Source organism: Parasteatoda tepidariorum, chromosome 7, assembly GCF_982258835.1.
Source record: "Parasteatoda tepidariorum strain Cologne lab strain chromosome 7, Ptep-v5.0, whole genome shotgun sequence".
In the NCBI taxonomy this organism is placed as follows: Eukaryota; Metazoa; Arthropoda; class Arachnida; order Araneae; family Theridiidae; genus Parasteatoda; species Parasteatoda tepidariorum.
Window position 1 is genome coordinate 72,599,976 of NC_141761.1, and position 16,362 is coordinate 72,616,337.

The 16,362-nt window shown below is 27.8% G+C and overlaps 1 protein-coding gene across 4 annotated transcripts in view; it reads right to left on the reverse strand.

The window, feature by feature from the left end:
* LOC107455636 (uncharacterized) overlaps window positions 1-16,362 on the reverse strand; it is a 76,515-nt gene that overhangs the window by 30,800 nt on the left and 29,353 nt on the right. For all 4 annotated transcript variants that reach the window (XM_087168061.1, XM_087168062.1, XM_087168063.1 and 1 more), the window contains 7 exons: window positions 12,643-12,748; window positions 11,161-11,205; window positions 8,851-8,911; window positions 8,665-8,764; window positions 6,578-6,642; window positions 5,255-5,333; window positions 3,040-3,158 (listed from right to left, as the gene is read on the reverse strand). In XM_087168061.1, the coding sequence (XP_087024187.1) occupies window positions 3,040-3,158; window positions 5,255-5,333; window positions 6,578-6,642; window positions 8,665-8,764; window positions 8,851-8,911; window positions 11,161-11,205; window positions 12,643-12,748 (575 nt within the window). The remainder of the gene's footprint in view (window positions 1-3,039; window positions 3,159-5,254; window positions 5,334-6,577; window positions 6,643-8,664; window positions 8,765-8,850; window positions 8,912-11,160; window positions 11,206-12,642; window positions 12,749-16,362) is intronic.

Sequence of the window (16,362 nt, forward strand, 5' to 3'; positions counted from 1 at the left end):
AGGTCAGTGGTGGTAGTTATCAGTTTAAAGTACAATTAATTGCATATAATAAAGCTTTTTTTCTCATTGGGAAAAAGATAATTCAAAATATGGTTACTGAAGTTACGTTTTATTTATTTCAAGCATCATAACATTAGCAAGTACTGAGATTAGGGGGTGCTTAATAACTGGATTACCAAACGATGAAAAACCAATGAATAAACAAGTGTTCCTTTATTAGGATTTTTTCAGGTTAATGAAAATAAAAGAAAAATTTTAATTTTTCTGTACTTTTAGTCATATTATACATCAAAATTATGTTGAAAGTACAAAAAACAACTTCTAACCAGTGAAGGAACAGGCATGTTTCTTCACTGCGAATAGATTTCCCAGTGAATGAACAGTATGTGTGAAATATGATTTTACATGGATAATTAGTAGCTCTGCGATATAGAGGACACCTAAAATTCAGTTAAATGTTGCATGAATAGTTCCCATAAAAATTTCATTTCAAAATGCAAATTTAATTGCTAAATTTATTTAAAGAATTATAATAATAATTTATTACTTATTTATCGTTATAAATGTAGTGATTAGTTATTACATCATACCTTAGACACCTTAATAAGCTATGTTTACTGACTAAATATAATAATAAAAGCCTTTGTGCTAATAAATAGCTAATTTATTAATCCAGACGGAAACTGGTAGGAAAAATCCATTTAAAAACCATCATGCAGGTGAAAAATGGGTGAAGTTTTTTTTAAGGCGACATCCACCGATAACTCAGTGCAATGCGAAGATAATTTCAAAAGGCAAAACTTCCCTTAGAGAATAATATTCGAAATACTGGTTTTAAGAACTTTAGATGAATCTTTAGGAGAGAAGTAGTCCTGGCATCCTTTTAGAAAGTGATAGCATTTACAATGCGAACGAAACAAGAGTTTAATACTGCCCTTAAACGGGAAAAATCCTTGGCCCTAAAAATTATAAGGATTTATATTCTTAAGTTCCTAGGAAAGAAAAATTACCTTCATTGGTAGTTTTTCCTTACTGAAGAATTCTTTGAGATATTACAGAATCAGTCCCTGCTATATATTTCATTGGAAAAAGCGATTCATGAAATGAAACAATGACCGCAGCAACATTTTACAAATATATTGCAAATGCTTCTACACATGGCTAATTAAAAATGCTATCAAATTCCCTATTTTGCTTGTTTTGGATAGATATAAATCTCATATCAATTTGAAACTGAGCAAGTTATGTTGATCAAAACAAATTTTCTGGTTTAGTTTTCTACCTAATTCAGGGAAATCTCCCGTTAGATCTTAAAAGAATTATAAAGCAATGTATCGAGAAAATTTTGCATCCATTTTTAAATAAGATTTTGAGACATCAACTGATGAAGTAAAATGCTTTTATGAAATGCGATATTTTTCCATTCGATGTAAAAAACGTTGACTTTGACAAATGCATGCAAAACAGACACCAAGAGTTAATGAGCAAGACATCTTATCAACAAAATACATGCTTCGAGAGTAACGATGCACTATTTCTTCAGAAGCTTGAGAAGGAATCTCACAAGTTATGTTGCAAATTTTTAAAGGAGCATTGACGACAGAAAAGTTTAATCTCCCAAATATCCTTTAGCCTGTGCTTTTCTTAATATTGAAGAATTTATTTCAAAAAGAACATTTGGTTAATCAAATTTTGGCACTGAAGCTGATACAACTAACATTGATAATAAAAGTATCTTGAAAACTGATTTTGATATAAGTCCTCTTGAGGCATTGTTAGTTGCAAAAACAATTGGTTCCATAAGTAAATGGTAAATACTGCTGAAGACCCACTAGATATAAGTCAATGTTATTGAAAAACAAAATAAAAAAATAAAAAATAGTCACATTAAATAAGCATAATCTGGTGTATAATCATATTATATCAGAAGATCATATCATATCCTATTTTATAAAACTAGACATTCCTTGAATAAAGTGTTTTTAATTCAAAATGTTTTATTCAAATTTCTTTACTAAATTGCAAATAAATTATTAAGCGACTCAAAAGGAAACATTGTATTTTATAGTTAAAAAGAAATAAAAGTTAAAAGATTAGCAAACGATTATTAGCGAAAAAAATATGAATGAAGTTTTACACTACGCGCGCGAAGTCAAGTTCCTCGCAAGTTTATCACATTTTAATATTAATCGCCCCATTTAATCATTTCTTTATTGTCGCCAAATTATTTTTTTTAAAATAATTAATTTTAATTTTTCTCAGCTTCTAATAAATAAAAACAATTGAAACTTTAGATTTTTCAATTGAAAAATATGTAGATTAATATGGTATAAAAAAATTCATACCTTATAATTCAAAATTTTTTCATCCTCAATTTAATTAAATAATAAAAATTAATTAATAATTATTAAAAATTATTTTTTTCATGAAATTATCTTTGGGTAAATGAGTTTTTTGAGTATGTGCAATTTTCCTTAAATTGCTTTGTTAGTTTTAAAAATATGACTAAAAACGTAAAAAGGGAAATTAACATTAAGGGGTACGAACTTTGGATCACTCTCCTGACCAAACTACGGGGACCATATTTCCCAGATTGCGGCTACCCCCTATATTTTGAAGGTTAAGAATCCAAATATGTAAAAAAAAATGTATGTTTATTCAGAGAAAGTACGTTTTTGTGTCCGATTTCGTAACTTAATTACTAGTTAGCACTAGTTAATTAGCATATTTGAGGTCACCCCCAGGAGCCATTAAGTTTGACACTTAGTTCGTGAAAATCCGATCATTAGAACGAAAGTTATTCAGGGTGATTCGTTTTTTTTTTTGCGGACTGTACGTATTAACAATAGAGGAAGAATATCTGCTAGCAGTCCCATTAAATGGAATTAAGCAGTCAATAAAATGTTAGCAGTCAGTAAAATCTATATCTAAATTTTAAATGTAATTTCTAAGAGAAAGATCGGAACCTTATTTCTTTATTCGAAAACTAAACAACTTTCAGTTAATGATATACAATTCACAAAATCACATTTTGCTTACCTGGCTTGAAATTCCTGTCTGTTGGCGTTCATGCTTGATATTACATCGCCAACATTACCCATTACAGTTGCAAATACAAACACACCAGCCATAAATATCAAACCAGTGAAAATGTATTCCTTAATATGAAAAAAAAAAACAAATTAGCACATAGTAATAATTTTGTATTTTTATATATTTTAACGTTTCAATAAATGAAGAGCTAAGTCGAGGAGATTTTAACAGAACCAGTTAGAGAAATAAAGCCGGGACCCAGCACTTTTGATATAAACTGCTTCTGCCTTTTATCAGAAAGTACATAGAACTTGCTTCATAGAGAGAAAAATGCTTTGTGAAAACTATTAAAATTTGTTAAAATTTATCGTATTTCTGGCTCTAATAGGAACACCAAAAAACTTGGTAATTTCTACCGAAGAGCTTGACTAATTATTTTAGTTAAATTGAAAATAAAATATTGTTAAACAAATTGGTAAAGGTGGTAAAATTTAGTTGTTTCATCGTGATACCTTCATGGGATAAAAACTATTTAATCAGTTAAATTTGCATTTCAGTTTCGTATTTTTTGTTAAATGTGCGGTAATAAGAACTATAATTTTGAAAACCAGAATTTCCGGTAAACCTTTACCATATAAGCGGATAAGTTATCTAATGAATGGTTTAATTATAATGTTTAATGAATGGTTTATACATATTTTGGTTTTATTAACTAGAATTATATATTTTTTTTACCAGAAATGTCATTACAGTATAGTATAGTAATTTCACCAGAAGTTTTGATCTAATTGCTTAATGATTTATTTTAGATTAGTTCAATGTTTGATAATATCTCTATTTTAGCTACTAATTTAAAATATTAAAACAAGTTTCGCATCACATATAAAATATGCTAAGTCTTCCTTTATGTTATAAATCACAATATAGTAATCTAGGGTTAAAACTGGTCATTGCCCTTTGGACATAATAAAATAGTGTAATTAGCTAAGCTATAGATCAAAATTTCAGGTGGGTGTTATATACAGTGTCTAAATTGTATAGGTTTTCAATTTAAAAAGTTTAATAAAACGATTTTAATTCTGTTTTTTTCTTCAAATTTAGCACGATTTAAAGAAATGTTAAAACGTGTTTTAAGCATATTCAAACCGTAAATAAATGCCAGTATAGTTTAGAAATTAATATAAAACACATGTCCGACAAAAGTTAACTTTCTTAAATAAATCTTTGCATAAATTTGATTATGCAAGTCTGTATTAAAAGTATTCTTTTTATTAATATTTGTAACTTAAACTATTTCGAATTCAGTTTCAGTTCAATAAGTATTTATATTTAAATTAGATTTTTGAATTTAGTAATATAATTTTCATATAAAATTCTTAATATTCTAATTATTTGTGAAAATAAAATGTTTTCTTTTCATTAATTTAAGTTCTTTTGGTAAATATGTTTTAGGTTTTTATTATAAAAACGTATGGAGAGAGTACTTAAAATATATCTATTATCAATCGCATTAACGTTTTAAAAAACACATTATCAAAGAACAGCATATGGTGCTGATAACTAAAATGATTCAAAAGGATTATGCGGTCGTTCTAGGAATATTGCCACCAATATAAAGATTAGAAAAAAAAAGAAAAAAAATCATGTGAATTTTTACTTAGATTGTAAGATAAGAAGGAATAAAATTCATACCACCGAAATTTAATTTCTTCTGTACCGTTATATGAATTTTTCTTTCATGTAACCCAAACGTGTGATAAAAAAGTGTAAACGCTTGAAAAGTGTTCTAACAACACTTAACTAAACTTAAACAGTGTCCAGAAAAGTACTGTAAAATTTAAGATCAAAATTATTCACACCCTGAGTGCAGCATTTATGAAATCCATTTTTACCGTTTAATCTGATACCGTAATTTTTACAGTAATATTTATTTAATTACAGCGATTTTACAGTAAATATTAATGCAAAAATTACAGCACATCAGATTTTTTGTTCCGTAAAAGTTTAGGTCAAAAATGGATTTTACTATAAAATATACTGACTCTCAAGGTGCCAGTACTTTTTTGCAGTAAAGCAATACTTTGTTTAGGTTATATTGAAATAACTGTGTACTTTGAAGTGCATAGTAATTTGATAGAGATAAAAAAAACACAGAACAAAAATGTAACAAATTTGAGACATTTAAAAATAAAAACTGAAAAGAATAAGAATTCGAGCTTACTAAATCTGTTTCTGGATCGTTTGCATTACCGATTGTAGTTAGCGTCATAGCAGACCAATAAAGACAAATTATATATTTTCTAAAGAGAAATTACGTAATGAATTAGTAAATTTCCTTAAGGAGAAAAAATAGTTAAAATATAGAGAAAGAAACAATTATTTAAGGTTTATAAGAATTTTCATTAAAAATTCGTGTTTATTCATTTCCTTCCCAAAAAAAAAGATAAAACGAGAATATTTATTAATTCAAACTTTAGAAATACAGGGCAATTTAAAATTCGAATGATTTCCCTGGAATTATAACAATTTTAAGAATGATAACATTATACTATTAATTGATGATATGGAATGATAACATTAAATGAAATGATAACATTATATTATTAATTTTAATGTTCTACTATTTAATAATTTTTTCTAATGCATATTTTATAAATCTTTACTATTAATTTTATTTGATTCAGGTGAAATTCTTATTTTTAATGTAGTATTTCATAAGAAACATACAAAATAAATAGCAACAGTCGGTTGTGGTTCAAGTAATTATGGAGATCAAGGCTTCTCAATAAGATCAACAATGGCATGAAGACAACAAAGATGTCAGCATTGCGCACCGGCCGTCTTTATTGCTAAGGCAAGCTGGGTGGGCATAAAACCATCAGCGAGCATAGAAACCCAGTCTATTACAATGATTGCTCAGTATCTTAACTTCTGCGTTATTACGCTATTAAACAATACATTTAACATTATTATTATAAATTTAAACATTTTTCCTTTTTTTAAATTCTTTCCTTCTTTATTACTTCATATTTATATTGCCTGATTCATGTGAAAGAAGTTAAATGCAATTTGAAATTTGGATGTTAAAATATTTTTATGGATTCCATAGAAATGAAAAAGATCTGAATATGAATCGTAAAAAATTAAAATTTTGCAATTAAAAACATTAATATATAGATAAAAACATATAATAATAATCACATCCAGTTCCAAATAAGCATAAAATTAAATCACAAATATAGAGTTAATAAATATTATGGAATCAAGAACTATTATCTGTGAAAGCACGTTTTTTAATTTTCGATTATTTGGCTATGGCAAAAGTAAATCGATGTAACATATATAATATATATTTAGAATTTAGCTAGTTATTTTTTTCGAGAATTATTAATCAGTTCAATTGCGAGTTAAATTTCTAAAAAAAACTAAATTAAAATTGACGTTATAGAAAATAATAATTTAGATTAGAATTGTTAATAGCCCTTGATACTTTTAGTAAAAATTATAAACAGCGATAAAAGCAAAAATTCGAATCTGATTTTACCTAGAAAATCTTTGCTGTTCCGTGTCATTTGTATAGACCCAATCATTGCTTCCTAAACCTTCATACTGAAAAAAAGAAATATAATTTTTTCTAAAAATTAACTAAACAAAAAAGTGGCTAAATTGTTGCTTCGTAACCATAATATATACTTAGTTCTTCGGTAAAATTTACGGAAGAATTTAAAAAAAAATAAGAACATTGATAACATTTAAGAACATTGATAAGTTAATTTTTTTCAAAAGTAAGTGCATTCAACAAACGTTTGTTTTTACACTATATTTTAGAACTTTTTTTTTCAATGCTTAAAAAATGTTTATGCTCATCATGATACTAATGTAAATGTTGCAATTAGAATGTCAGTTTTTGAATGGTAAATTTATAAAAACACCAATTCCCAGTTAAGAAGCATCTATAGCTCGTAACTGTATATAATTATAACATTATTACAACTTTAACGTACTGGTGTGGGGAAAAAGCAAAATTTGTGGATACTATGGTAACGGAGAGGGAAAAAAAGGGGAAATCCCGTATCCTTGAAATGCCTATTTTATTTGTAAAAGCTATAGTCTATTTGCAAATTGTAGTTTTTAGAATGTTTATTTCGTTAGTTTCTTCGATTTAGTTTTGTGTCTGTTAGTCGTGGCGGACAGTGGACGAGAAATTTATTTTGGGGGTGTGAGCAATATACCAAAAACTAGTAGTTTGGGAAGGATTGAAACTTTAATTGGTTGCAGGAACAGAGCTTCAATTGAGATTTGAACACTCAAGCTATTTGGAATGGGGTCGAATTTTCGATTGGCAATAAATTCTTTTTGATGTACGATAATTTCTTTTGGTGATGATAAATTCTTTTTGGTTGACAGTATACGCCCGGCTTGTAGAGGTCAAGAAACGGTTGAAACTTGTATAGTCACATAGCCCAAAGCTTCAATAATCAAGCCGCCAAAATGACATTGAATAATCTCTTTATAAAAAACGTAATATCATAATATTTACTAATATTAGAGGTCAGGAAGCGACTGAAACTTGTATTATCATTCCGCATAAAGCTCTTATTAAAATTTAATGTTCGAATTAGTCAGAAAGTGATTAAAAAAATCGATTGATAATAAACTCTTCTTTGCATTACTCTCTTTGTCATTATCTTCTTGCGATAAATTCTATTCGTATGTAGCTGTGACAAAACGATTAAAAATGGAATTTTTGAAGCACAGAGCTGCAGTGGAGATTTGTGAACTTTAATTAGCTAAAAGGTGTTCGGAGGTTTGACAGATGGGCCGACCGGCCTGTGTTGGAATCAGGGAACTGGCCTTTCATCAGTAAGGTTCTGAGTTCGAATCCCGGGAAGGTATGGATGTTCTTTCATTCTCTGTACTCAACAAATTTGCTCTTTAAATGCCTGTATGAAGAAAGGTCATTCCCCTGACGAGTATTGAAAAAAAAGTTTGACGGATGATAAACTTTGCAAGAGCCGGAAAATGATTGAAACTTCTATAGTCATTTTAAATAAAGATTTAAGTTCTCCAGCTTAGAAACATGCAAAATTTGGATAGCACGCTTATTACAATAATAACGTACTGGCGGGGGGGGGAAGAAAAAACGAGATTTATGAATACCATGGTAACGGAGAGGGGAAATCGCGTAATGCATCGCTACGCCTATCCTATTTATTTACTTGAAAAAACGTAGTCTTTAAAATTTTCATTTTGTTAGCCTCCTCACCTAAGTTTTGTGTCTGTTAGTTTGTTATTTTTAGTTCTATGTTTGTCAGTTATGGCTGAAAGTGGTCGAGAAATTTGATTATAGATTTCTTTTGTGAGGTATTATCATGAAATCGTGTCTATCAAAGGTATAAAATCGTGTTTATTAACCCATTGTAAAAAAAAAGTTAAAATATAGCTAATATCTATAAAATGTTATAAATTATGCAGCTTAATGCATGATGATAAATGGCTTTTGTGACAAATGTCTCTAGGAAATTCATTCGCGGTCATAGCATACCAAGCGTAAATACAGTGAATATTATTGAACAAAAACGTGACGGTGAAGAATATGAAAAATAATGAATAATATCTGGAAATAAATACATCTGATAAGAGATAATAAAGGCACGCAATCCAATGAATTATGATGGCTAAATTGAGAAACAGTCTCAGGACCCGTATCAGATGTGGATTACTTGTGAAACTGAAATAAAAAGTAAACATAGAGATTAAAACAAATGTCAATTAATCCTAAAAATAAAAAAAAATGCATTGAATTTCATCTTTTACCTTTCAGCGAGATCGTAGAACTTGTATAAGATATGAAATTTCAGGAGCTTTGTCAGACGTGCTATTTTAATAAAAAAGTATTGAGTCTGTAAAAATGCATAACTATGACACTGTACAGAATGAAAATAATAAAACTGATGAGCATATTAATTAGTGTCTGGTCAAAAAAACAATTAGTTCTAAAATATCAATTTAGTTATAATATTTAAGACTATGGAGTTAACTAATGGAGTTATGAAAACAGAATTAAATATTTTGAATGGAAGTAGGAGTGATGTTTAGAATTATGTTTATTAAAAATTTTATTACTACCATTATTTGCACATCATAGCTTAAAAGCAATGTACAGTGAGCAAAAATAAAAGCGGATCAATCTGAATAACTTTTGATCTAATGATCAGATCTTCCCTTTCTAGCACTCAAGTTAGAAGGAGTGACCTCAAATATGCTAATTAATTCCTCCAAGACGATATTTTTAAGTTACGAAATCGGACACAAAAACGTACTTTCTCTGAATAAACATACTTTTTTTTGACGATTTAGGATTTTTGAACCTCAAAATATAGCTGCAATGTAGGAAATATAGTATTAATAGTTTGGTCAGATGAGCGGCCCAAAGTTTGGACCCCTTAATGTCAATTTTACTTTTTTCATATTTTGCCATATCTATAGAACTTTTTAAGAGAATTAAAAAATTTTCACAGTCAATTATAAAATGTGTTTCTCCGAAGATAATCGTATGCAAAAAATAGCTTTTAGTAAATATTTCTTAATGTATCTGATAATAATCGGAAAATATTGCATTGTGAGGTATAAAATTTTTTTACAACATTTAAAAGAATGCAATTTAACATGGCAAAATATAAAATTTGAGTGAAATCGGTTGAATAGTTCCTGTGGAATAGAATTTTTAATGAAAAACGTTTCTTGATGCTTGCCTGTATACTCGTTAATGGTAAATATTGATAACATTTTTTCATGCTCACGATTGGGCTATAAATTATAATATATCGTTCTCCAAACTACCTCTGCAATTGGATCCGAAGGTTTGAGTAAGAATTGGCTGTATTGGCATGCATTACTGCGTCGAGCATTTTTTAAATTTTTTATAGTGCGCTAAATTTGTTTTCAGTCCCGTTCATACCATATCAATTCATACCCTTAGATTAATTCTTTCGCTTCTTCTTCTTCTGATATCTTAGATTCTGAAGTTTTTTCTTAGTTCTGAAAATTTGTAAAATTTGTTTTTTCCCCCCCTTATTTTCAAAATTCTTTCAGTCTTTGCTCTTTTTTATAGGTTTTTTTTCTGACTGTGATACATCTATTGTAAAGACGTTTATTAACTACTTTCACCTAATATGGTTAAACAACCAGAATTCGATCACAACAGCTTGGCCCACCTATTAAACCAACCAAGTTTTGTGCAACGGGGTACATATTATAATCGAGGGATCTAATCTATCAATCTGGCATTACCGATAGAACAATGTTTGAGTCACAGCGTTGACACCACAATATTTTCTCTCCATTCTCAACACTTGATGAGTTTCAAGTGTGCTGCGCTCTCCAATTTGCGACCCTGGACTATTAGAATACGATATTTCCATACATGCATAGATGACAGCACCACAGAGCTGCTTAACATTATATAGTCTAGTATTTCTCAACTGTTACAATATGTTAAACAACCAGATAAACTAATTAAGTCTCATTCTACCGTTCATTTGTTAAAACACCACAACTATTCAACCGCAACCTAACTCCAGTACTCATAACCTGACGAAAATCCTAGCTCCAATGTGCAATTAAATTTAATTTTTATGATTTTTTTTAACTGTACTAGTAGTAAACGGTTTCAAACAAATATAGGTAATAAATGTTCTTAACCATAAACTTTACGGATAATTGAATGAACAGATTTATGCTGGTCACTTTACCGGAATTTTATAATGAAAATTCTAACTATGTACGCAAAATTTAAAAAAACGATTGATTTCATTATAATTTGTTAACTGGAGCACTGTTCAACTTAACATCTTAATTATAACATTATGATCCACCATTAAATCCTTTTTTTGAAAATGTACTACTAACAGTTACATACTGTATTAGTGGAATAAGATATAAGAGTTGATTAAAAAAAAGGAACATTTTCCATTTATTTTAATGCTAATAAGAAATAATGCTGTAATGGAAATAAAAAAGACTTTCATGAAGTATAAATTAAAAGCAAATAAATTTGATGCAAAGCTTTAAAACTTGAATACTTGGAGAAAGCCATTGAAAGAAATTGAATAAAATAAATCTTACCTGCACCTGCTGTACACAAAAAAAACTTTAACCAGCTGAAACTGCCTGTAAAACAAAGTAATTTTTTATAACAACTAAATAAATAATACACTATATATATATATATATATATATATATATATATATATATATATATATATATATATATATATATATATATATATATATATATATATATATATATATATATATATATATATATATTCCAATAATGTTTCTATCTATATTATTCTGGATTTACGAAATATGACCTCGTAAACGAAGTAAATATAAGGAATTGTATAATATAACGTAAAATATAAAAAAAAAGTAAAACGAAATCTGAAGATTCGGCGGCATATTTGTTCCATATATTGACGTCATTTCATTGTTTCTTTTTTTACTATTTTTGTAGTCGGGAAGACAAAGGATATTCATTTTATTACCGTGCGTAGAACTCATTTACATTTTTCCGTGAAGGATGCTAATTCTGCTTTATTTAATGGTGGCATTATTTAAACAAACTACGCAAAATTGTACTAAATAATAAGTAATTATTTACACCTATAAGTAAAAGAGATACGCGTAAACCGATTACCTATTTGTTTTATTATATACTTTAGCAATATAATTTATAACTTAGATAAATTTATTTTCCTTTGGCTTCATTAAAACAAAAACTTCAATTATTTTTAAGTTTTTCTAATTTGTTCTTACCTCAAAATGTTAATAGTTTATTTTTGAACGAGTTTAACATATTATAAATATTTTGTCTTTATACAAACTAATAAGGTAATATTTTTGCCCCAACATTCTATTTTCATACAAACTCTAATAAATATCCATAAAAGTCGGTGGCCATCGCTTTTCTTTGAGAAAAAAGTACATTACCCGTAATAGTAACTTACTTTAGCAAAATTAATTGAGTTGATTGTTAATTTATGAAATTATTATGCAAAGATTAACATAATTTGGAGTCGTATACTTTTTACTATGGTGGTTACAGCATCAGGCTAGGGGGTCAAAAGTCTAGAGTTCATATATAGTGGGTGCCTAATGTTTTTTTCTTACACTTCGTATTACATTATTGACACCGGTGAGAGTACACGAAACTTTCTCCCTCCTCAACAGATGTCAACATTACATTTTTTCTCAAACTACATCAAGTTCCAAACTGAAGATAACTTTTACGGGCAGAACGAAAATTTACTGTCAGTTTCATATGTTTTCGAGGAAAAATGTTACGGGCAAATCTGTATTTTTATGGTCATTATAGCAGCACATGCATAAATTTATTTTTACACTCAGTGACTGGAGCACGTATTAGTGGTCACTAATTAGCGAATGAGTTTCATAGAGGATATGATACTTATATCATCGTAAATGTGCATGTGGTTACTTGTTATTTGGATTTAAATCAATTGCTGATTTAATTGTTGGATTTAAATGTTTGCTGAGGGAAAACAAAAAATTATTTAAAAAAAAGAGAAAAAAAGGATGTACCTGGTAAGTATGCAATGAGAGTTTGACTAGGCAACACAGATATGACATCTTCAATAAAATGAGGTTGACTGATGAAATGTTGACGAATCTTCAGATGATCGAAAACCTGAAATAAGGAGAGTGATTCAAGAAACCATAAAAATGTTACTCGCATTTGATATTGACGAAGTAAGAAATGCCATCATTGTAAATGCGTTTTTAGACAAGGTATGGAAAGGAAAATTACTTTATTATTACATTTGCAATTATAAATAATTTTTAAGCAAAACATAATAATATATGGTTTGATGGATGAAAACCCCGGCAGAAAGAGACAGCGCATTCATGTTTCTTCGTTTTCTCAAAAAAAATATTGAGTTAAATGTGTGAAACTAGTTAAATGTGTGAAATAATTATATTTCTTACTATTTGTTTGCCATTTGGCAATGTATAATGTGGCTGGGAAATGTCAGTAATATTCAATCATTTCATACTTTTAATATCGATTTTCAGCATTGTAAACAACACCTAAATATTGAGTACAATGACGGATTTCTCATTTTGCATACACATAAAAGTGTTTATTAACACTTTTATGTGAATGCAAAAATGTTTTTAAATGTTTTGTACAAAAAGACTTTCACACTAAAACTTTTTTTGTAAATAATAAAATGTCTATAGTAAGCAAAGAATTAATGATCAAGACAACAATAATTAAATTAAAATTATTTCGTAGAAATATTTCACTCATTGGGAATATTTTAATATTTAAGACAAAAAATGCTAAAAGCTCTGTAATTTAATTTACACTTAGAGTAATTTTATTGGAAATCATTTCAAAGATTCCAAAAATCATTATCTTTGTACTTAGAAAATTCAATTAATTAATTAATACATGTCGGCATATTGTATACGCAATTTTAGGCAAGGTATCGAATATGAAAATTCTAGCTTTTTTATTTCAAAAAATTTAATTGTACCTACTGATTTATTTCATTTATTAATATATGCTTACATTTTTAATGCAGACAGTACAACTTTTTGGGATAATAATTTAAATGTTTAAGTTTTATGAAAAATGTTACAAAAACATCATGCGATCATTATTTCTAAAAGTAACAAAAGTATAACTTTGAAAATAATTTCAATATAATTAGCTTTACCAACAGCACAAGTATAATTAAAGGTTTCAAATTTGAGATAGAAATGGTTGCAAAAAAGTTTTGCGTCAATCATTTTTAATTAAGTTGCTTTTATATCATTATTTTAGGGTCACACTGAATTTGGTTATATTTTTAAATGGTTAATTATAGGAATATCTTGATTAACATCGAATACCGTAATAGCTTAAAAAACCTAATATTTGAATCATACATATCAGCCCTACATCATACATACCTAATAATAGAACCAACATAAAAAATTTCATCGAAGTTATTGTTGGACTTAAAACTATGCTTTAATTATTAAAATTAAATCTCAAATTAAAATTAAAATGGCATTCAGCATTTTATGACTTTGAAAACTTGCCATTCTGCAAGCATGTTTAAAAATTCGTTATGCACCATTTTCTGCTCTAAATTTATTATTAATATTTCGGAGTAATTTTGAGAAATAATTTAGTTAATTGGTACAACACATTCTTTTTTATTTTTTATTTTATTTTATTTATTTATTTTTCTCCAGGAAGAGTATTATTCTTTATTTATGTTTGTGTATATAAAGTAATCACGATAAATGACACTTTTCGAATTTTGAAAATCAATATGGTATATACAATAATATCAATACAATAGTATATACAATAGTATCAACAATAATTGAAACAAATCATTTTGGTTAAGAGGCTCATCCTCTCTTAGCCTAAGGTAACTGTCAAAGGAGTAGAGGCGGGAAGGAATAGAATGCGCTTTAAATCCTCTGAATATACTTTAAGTCCTAAACTGATGATGTTTATTTATTACATTTGACAGTATCTCTCGATGCATGTAAAATACAAGGCAGTCAGCCAATACTAATTTGACAAGTAAATGTATGATGTATTTCTGTTCCTCTATTAAGTTTTTGTGACAAAATTACGTCAGTAAAATTCTGAAATCAACAGTTTTTGATGAGTGGTTAAATAGTACATAATAGTACATAGTACATAATCGATGCATGTAAAATACAAGGCAGTCAGCCAATACTAATTTGACAAGTAAATGTATGATGTATTTCTGTTCCTCTATTAAGTTTTTGTGACAAAATTACGTCAGTAAAATTCTGAAATCAACAGTTTTTGATGAGTGGTTAAATAGTACATAATTGCCAATTTTCAGAGTTTTGATAAGTGTCTTTGCTTTTATGCAACTAAAGCTAAAATTTTTTTTAAAGACATCCAAATCATTTTTCATCAGTTTAAACTGTAATAAAATTAAGTGTTAAGAACTGAAAAACGTGTAGTGTTGAATTAATTACTCAATAACCACAAAACGCGTCATTTTATTGCGTTAAAGTTTTGAGGAAAAACTCACAGACGTTCTTAAATTATTAATTTTTATTCCTGATCTAATAAAGCGACAACATTATTTCGACCTTTTTTGAAAGATATTGTGCCGTCTAATAATACCATATAACCGAAAGTTCAAAAAAAAATATCAAGAAAACACAAATTGAAAATTTAATCTAAAATCCAAGATGACGAGGGTAGAGACTTCTTGAGTGTTATGAGTTTGTTTTCATTTTGTTCCATTTCAATCTAGAAACTCAGCAATTAGTTGCATAAAAAATATTGCTGATTATGACATACGTCACTAAAGCCATATTTAATTCCTTTCATGGGTAAGTAAGAATTATTTATTATGAAGCTAGATAATGATTGATAAATTCATTTTGTGTCTGGAAATAGTAGTAATTAACAATTTAGAAAGATTGCTAAACATTAATAATACGCACTTGCAACATTGAGGACATACACAACAAATTGTGAAGTAATCTCTAGATGTAACTATATTACTCAAAATGGTGATATTAAAACACAATCAATCATTTTATTTCCATAATTCGTGAATTACACTGTTAATCATATATATTTATTGAATTAATTTTTATTGTTGTTTTGGAAGAATTAGAACAAAAAAAGTGCGAAAGAACAATTGATTTATAAAAAAATGAATAAAAATGTTTTCATGGCGTTTTTGCCCCCTTCAGAATAAATAAATAAGAAAAAAAATGCTTTTTTTTCACTCCAAACGTTATTCAATTAATAAAGTGCTTAAAATTTCAATTTGCATTCATTTAACAAAAAATTTTACTTTCTCGGTTTTTCACTAAATTATATGTTGCTATTTCATTTAAAGAGAACTTTATAAATTTTCAATGTTACTTGCTGATGATTGAATGAAAAGAAAATTGTTCCTCGAATTTAATATCAATAACCTTATTAATTTCAATCACACACCTTTACAAAGTCATTAAATAGAAAAAACAAAAAAAATTTTTTTGTCATGTTTACTACACATAGGTTAGATAAAGGGTAAGGAAAACGATAAAATATGTAAATTGTAATGCATATAAGTTATAGTTTTTATATAAGATTGTGTATCAGCAATTTTTATAATAAATACTTGCATTGAAAAAAATTAAGAGGTTTTATTTTAAAAAATTAAAAATTTTAAACATTTATTGTCTTTTTAAAAAGTTGATCTAGTGTTGCCATTTTTACATTGGTGCATAGTTTTGTTATGTCATTCACGTTCTAAC